The following is a 6,409-nucleotide window of genomic DNA, read 5'->3' as shown; positions in this document are numbered from 1 at the left end:
ACAGACAGCCACAGCTTTATCAAATTTAAGAAGAATGGCTTATGGGCAGAGTATGGAAAAGTAACAGAAGGAGGCTGAAGAACTAGGGGGCCAGTAATCCATCCAGTTAAAGGAACATGAGAGAGATCCTAGGATTGCAGACTTGGGTAACTGGGACAGAATTCTAGAATGCGTCATGACAATAGCGAAGAGTTACACAGCAATGGGAGGGGCTGGAGAGAGACAAAAAGGGAAAAAAATCTATTCATGCTCAAGTGAGATAGGATTGCCACACTTGTCTACATCTGAAGGCTAAAAATAGGGGCGTTTGGGGAGAAACAGTAGTGAGGGATCTTTTAATTCTACTGTCATAGGCTATAAGAAGAGAAGTTTGCAGGGATGGGCGTGTCTCTCACTCTGGATGGTAAAATTAGAACAATTTTATTTTGGGTGCTCCAACCTTCACTCCTCTCTACCCCCAGCTTATTCTTTTTATTTATTTATTTATTTTTTTTAATCTTAAAACTTTATTAGAGAAGAGTCCGGTATATTCAGTCACATAAAAGAATAGGTACATTGTGGTCGTTTTACACGCCGGGAAAAGACAATGTGGAACCAAAGGCAGCAACCAGGAGTGTTGTATAAATATGTGTGATGTACATGACATTAGTCAGATTTCTGGATCAGTGACAGACGCCTGGCATAAATGCCTTATAGGGAGGAAAAGGGTCATTTTGGCTCACAGTTTCAGAGCTCTCAGTCCATGGTGGCTTCGCCTTGTGCAAGGAAACACATCATGGTAGAGTCTGAAGAACTAAAAGCCAAATGTCATAGTCAGCAGAGAGCACAAGAGGAAGGCAGGGATGGGGAGAGAGATGGAGGAAAGCTCTCAATAGTCCCTTCACGGTATAGCCTCAAGTGGTCTGACTTCTTTCTGGTAGTCCCCATGACTGAATGGTCTATCCTGCCCTAGGGGCCAAGACTGGATTTCGTGGGTCTTGGAGGAACACTCCAAATCATACAAGAATATATATATATATATATATATATATCCATCATGTCAAACTCATGCCTAAGTATAGTGACTTCCAAACAAATACTTGAATGGATGTTAATGGAAGTATTATTTATATAATCAAACCCTGAAAGCAATCTACATATCCAGTGTTGAGGGAAACACCATGGAGACGTCCACAGAAGAGCTATTATAAAGCTGGTTCAAAAGTTTTCTTCATGGCTCCAGGAAAATGCTTATATGACATTAGGGGGAAAAAAAATCAGCAGGCTTCAGGTTGCTAGTAGAATGTGCCTGATTATAAAAGTTATATGCAGGACTAGGGAGATAGATCAGTCTGTAAATTGCTTGTCCTATTTTGGAGTGCCTGAGTTTAATCCCCCAGGAGCCATCCCGCCGCTCCCCGCCCTCCCCCCGCCAGGTGTGTCAGTGTGCTTGTAATCTTAGGTACAGGGAGGTAGAGATAGGCAGATCCACAGCTGTAACTCCTCAGCAAGCCTAGTCTGCTAGATGAGAGCTCAGGGATGCTGAGAGATGCTGACTCAAAGAAAGAAGGTGAACAGCATCTGACGAACAGCACCCAAAGTTATCTTCTCTCAGCCACGTAGGTGCACCTACTAATACACACCCTGCACACACACACACACACACACACACACACACACACACACACACACACTCAATTTTAGGCATATGTAGACGACTTAGAAAAATTATAGATATCTTTAGAATCTCTTGGGCAAAAAGACAGTCTTTGAGCCTTTATGCTTTTCTGCAATTTTGAATTCTTTATAACCAGACTGAGGTAAATATTATAAAAATGAACATGAAAGGTTCCTGGGGGAGAGAACGCTTCTCAAGGATTCCCTGGAAATCCAGTCCTAGTAGGTATGTTATATAGGAGGAGAGGAGATGGAGGGTGACTGGTCAGCTAGCAGAAGGTGGGTTTTCTGACTGCTACTGCCCTTTAAAAAAAAAGGGGGCCAGGGGCTTGGGAGTGTGGGTGGCCTGGTGGTTTCCTCTGTTGGAAGGCTTCACTGTGCAAGGCCAACAGTCAAGCCACTTCTGGAACACCCTCACCTGTATGTGTTTCTTGCACAGCTCAAGCCCCAGTCAGGTGCCAGTGTGAGTTGATTTCATTCTGTATTCCGTGCCTTTCTTTTAACAAAGAAGGCTGTTCATACGGCATTCTCAGTCATTTTGGATGTTCACAGCCTTAAAAATGGTGGTTGCACCCCCCAGCATGGTGGCACAGGCCTATAATCCCAGCACTCACGGAGGCAGAGGCAGGCAGAACCTGTGAGTTTGAGGCCAGACTGCTCTACAAAGAGAGTCCAGGACAGCAAAGGCTACTCAGAGAAATCCTTTCTCAGAAAACAAACAAACAAACAAACAAAACAAAACAAAAAGAGAATGGGGGTAGTTCCTGTTTAAGGAGGAAGCTTACTGTTGCTCCTCTTACCTACAGAAAAGCCGGAGCAAAGGAGGGCAAGCTAGATCTGATCACAGCACCTGCAAACAGTTTCTGGTTATTTCTGAGCATTACTTCTAAATGTCTGCGTTTTCTTCTGACTGGTATCCCCCCATGGCCCCCCCAGCCCCTCTCTGAGATCTGAGCAGGGCTGCTGTGAGTTGCTCCCTCTGTGGGAAGGTAAATTTCATAGCCAGTAGAACACAAACAACAAAACAAACCTCAGCAATCCTTCTCTCTCTCTCTCTCTCTCTCTCTCTCTCTCTCTCTCTCTCTCTCTCTCTCTCCACAAATTTCCAATTTCCTTCATTAAAAAACAAAAATCAAAAATCAAAAACAAAAAACGAAGCCATATGCTTCTTATTGCAAGGACTTTAGTAACTAAACGAGTGATTCCACAATTTTTAAAATCTAACCTAATATAATTTTTTCCTGCTAATTATTAAAACGTTCAAATTTCTGATTAAGGAGCGCTGTGGGGCAGAAGGATCTGCAAAGGCATGAATGAAGGAAAAGGGTTTAAAAAAAAAAAAATCCCAGCTCTGCCTGGAAGGCTGCAAGTAAAAGAGCCCAGCTCCCAGGATATTCCAGGCCGTATTTTGCAGGCAGCCGCATCTGCCTCCCCTGTCTCTTACCTCCTGGATGTTAGGGACTATTTGTGGTCGGCGTGGTGGAAGGACACAGTGAGGTTCTCACCTCCGCCCCCCGCCCGTCGCTCGCATCCCCGTTCCATCAAAGCCAACGCGGGCCAGCGCAGGGATCTTCGAGTTGCGAGTGTGCTGAGGCTGGGACTGTCACTCATTCTCCGCTCAGCGCGTGAACGCAGCTCGGCAGTGGCTGGCAAGAAACAATTCTGCAAAAATAATCATACCCAGCCTGGCAATTGTCTGCTCCTCGGTCCGCCGCTCCGCCGCCGTCCACAGTTGCTTGCACGGGGAAGGCACTGAATTTACCGCGGCCAGAACATCCCTCCCACCCGGCAGTTTACAATGCTGCTAACTAAGGATCTCATCTGGACTTTGTTTTTCCTGGGAACTGCAGGTACATTTTTATTTATTTATTTTAAAATTCTACATCGGATTTGCTAATTGTCCGCTTGCTTCTGTCCTTCCTCTCTCTCCCCGAGACGCACGGTTATTTTGGGCGGTTTTGTGTGTAAAGCAAAGACATTGCATTTTCACTGAGCTGAGAAGGGAGCGCATCGCATCGTCCTTGGTTGGTTAGCCAAACCCTTGCCCTCCGGGACGGCGCTGGACTCTGCTGCCTCCCGGCTCGGTGGGGCCGCTCACGCCCTTCCCACTTGTGTGCCGGTGGAGGTGGGACAGAGGTATGGGACAGAGATGCTGCGGTGTTGAGCAGCGCTGCTTCCCCTTCCCCGAAGGCGGACCACGGGGATGCCCAGCTCGGGTGGTGTCGCCCCTGGGCTGGTCTTTCACCAAGAGGGGCTTGTCAAGCTTCAGGAAGAGTGAACAATAAGACTGGGGCAGCTCCCCCTCCCGCCCCCCGCATCGTTATGTCCCGGGGTGTGATAAAGTGAGGCTTGCCGCCTTCGTGCATTCCCCCCTCTTCCCCGCCCCGAATAACGGTTTGCAAAATGGGGAACCACGGGCAACACCGCAGGGCCGTGTGGTCGTTCCTGCACCCCCGTGCAAATGACGTTAGTTTTTCATTTGCCAAATTGCTGGGTAGTTGCAAAGCCTGCCCTCGGCCGGGAGCACTGAGGGATGGGAGGGTCCAGAGCCGCGTTTTGACAGGAGGAAGTGCTGAGGGGCGGAGGGCGAGGAGGGCGTGATCGGGGCTGCCTGGTGTGTGTGCGCGCGCGTGTGCGCGCGTGTGCCTTTACACGCACCGCGAGCCTAGGGTTGCACGGTGCCAGCGAAGAATGGCAAGTAGCCAGCTGCCCAAGGCACCTAGCCCCATTCTCCTTTCTCTGGTCCATATTCCGGTTCCTGGCAAAGTGTGAACAATGGGGTGCTAGGGAGAAAGACCAAAGCGATGCTGTCTAGGGTGGCAGGGGCTGTGCCGCCGCCCAGAGATCTAAGCTTCCGGGAGGGGGGCGCATTGCATTTTGGCTATTTCCATCTCTGCTTCCTTGGAAAATTCTTCAGTGTGCCCACCCTCCCCTCCAGCTGCTGACCCCACCCCACCCAAGGATTTGCGCTTTGGCGTCCCTATGGACTGGAAGTGGGGGGAGAAAAGGACGCTGGGGCTGCTGAGAGCTGGGTGGGATGGGCCGACAGCTGGGGCGGAGGGGGGGGCGTGTGCGGCTAAGCACCAGCTGAAAGCAGGCTGGGATGAGGGGACCGCGCAAGGCTGTCGCTTCTGCCCGGTGTGCCTGTACCTGCCCTGGATCGTTGAGCTCTGGGTGTGGAGTGCACAGGGCGGCCCCGGGAGCACCCAGCGCGCCCCCCTCCGTGGGCAGCAGGAGAGCAGAGCTGGGCCACCGCCTCCAGCCAACTCTGGTCGGCGACCAATCAGAGCGAGGCTGGCTGGGCGGGAAGCCGCGAGAGGCTTTTATTGCGGCGCGGGTGGCGCCCGAGCTGCCAGGATGGTCTCCGGGTGTTCTAGCTTAACGGTCTTGCTCGCCTCCCGCCGGGAGAGACCCCGCCCTGATGCTGTCCCTAGCCGCCCGGCAATTTCCGAGGACATAAAATGGAGAAGAGATGGACCCTGGTACATCTCTTGGTCCAACCAGCTCATGCTCGCCCACTTGTGCCTCTTTCTGATCGGCTTGGAGCATTCCAGCTCCCCGTCCATGGCGCACAGTTGCGCTGGGGCGCTTCGCCTGCGAGTGCAGAGGGCAGCAGCCCACAAGCAGTGTCCAGGAGAACAGATGCGCTTGCGCTGACCCTCTGGCCAAGGACTAGAAGCTGGGCAGGAGGGGCGTGGTAGGGCGTGTCTCGACAGGGCGTGCCTAATGAGTCCTTGCCACCACAAAACTGCAGGACTGGCAGGGGCGTGCCCTTCTCTGTGGTGCTGTGGATGACCTCTTCTTAGAGTGTGTTTATTGATATCTTCCTTCTGGGTTGGTGCATGACAATGGAGACCTAATCTTCCATGACGCGTCTTTTTAGGATCTCCTAGTGGTCTTCATGATGGAAATGGGTGTAACCCTCAGTGCTTGGAACCGGTGGAAGCTGAGGGAGGGAATCCTACAAGGCTGGCATCCTGACTAGTATTCCCAGGAACGAAAGCATCCTTATTCTGTCCCTATTTCAGACGAGGACAAGACAAGGAGAAAGAAGCACATACCAGACTGTTTAACAAAAGAAATAAGTGGTTTTACTAAGAGAATTTTCAAGCGTTGTTTTATCCCGAGAATTAAAGCAAAAAGGCTAGGAAGAATAGAAAAGAAGGATTACACACACACACACACACACACACACACACATACACACACACACACACACCCCTTTAGCTGCAAATGCTGTAGGGTATCCATAGACAACGGTATAATTCAAACTCTGTTATTGGTGAACATGAAAATTTAGATGCAAGGAGTGCTATCCCTAGTGTTCTTAATGAATATCCTGGCGTGTATCAAATGAATCAGGTGCTGTGTTTTCTGCCCCCTTAGGAATAAAAAGGCAGGTTGCATAATTGCATAGTAAATTTGAGTCTGTGGAAGCAGCGTTTGTTACAAGCTGGCTGGCTGAATCATGTGCTTGAATGATCTGGAATGGTGAAAGCACGTGCTTAGTTGACAATTTTAGTCCTTTGCTAGTCTAACCTACAAGAGTTAAGAAATAATCAGGACTTGTCTTTTAACAAGATAACACCAGACTTATAACAAAGAACAAATTTAGAACAAAAGGTAATACACACATAAAGTATACCTAATATCTCTTGCTCAGCAACTGAAGATGAATTTCATAAAAGTCTGTTATGAGAGTAACTACACAACCCCATATATATATATATATACATATATATATATATATATA

At 49.2% G+C, this 6,409-nt stretch overlaps 1 protein-coding gene across 17 annotated transcripts in view; it reads left to right on the top strand.

Moving 5' to 3' along the window:
• Positions 1 to 3,136: 3,136 nt before the first annotated feature.
• Ncam1 (neural cell adhesion molecule 1) overlaps positions 3,137 to 6,409 on the top strand; it is a 297,853-nt gene continuing 294,580 nt past the window's right edge. For 4 of the 17 annotated variants that reach the window (XM_051156392.1, XM_051156391.1, XM_051156390.1 and 1 more), the window contains exon 1: positions 3,138 to 3,506. In XM_051156392.1, the coding sequence (XP_051012349.1) occupies positions 3,455 to 3,506 (52 nt within the window). In that variant the 5' untranslated portion in view covers positions 3,138 to 3,454. Of the gene's footprint in view, positions 3,507 to 6,409 lie in introns of all 17 variants that reach the window. The other 13 variants (XM_051156388.1, XM_051156387.1, XM_051156394.1 and 10 more) reach the window with 7 other exon arrangements.

Source organism: Acomys russatus, chromosome 14 (genome assembly GCF_903995435.1).
Source record: "Acomys russatus chromosome 14, mAcoRus1.1, whole genome shotgun sequence".
NCBI lineage: Eukaryota > Metazoa > Chordata > Mammalia > Rodentia > Muridae > Acomys > Acomys russatus.
Note: the sequence above shows the minus strand (reverse complement) of the source record. Positions and strands in the feature narration are given on the sequence as shown.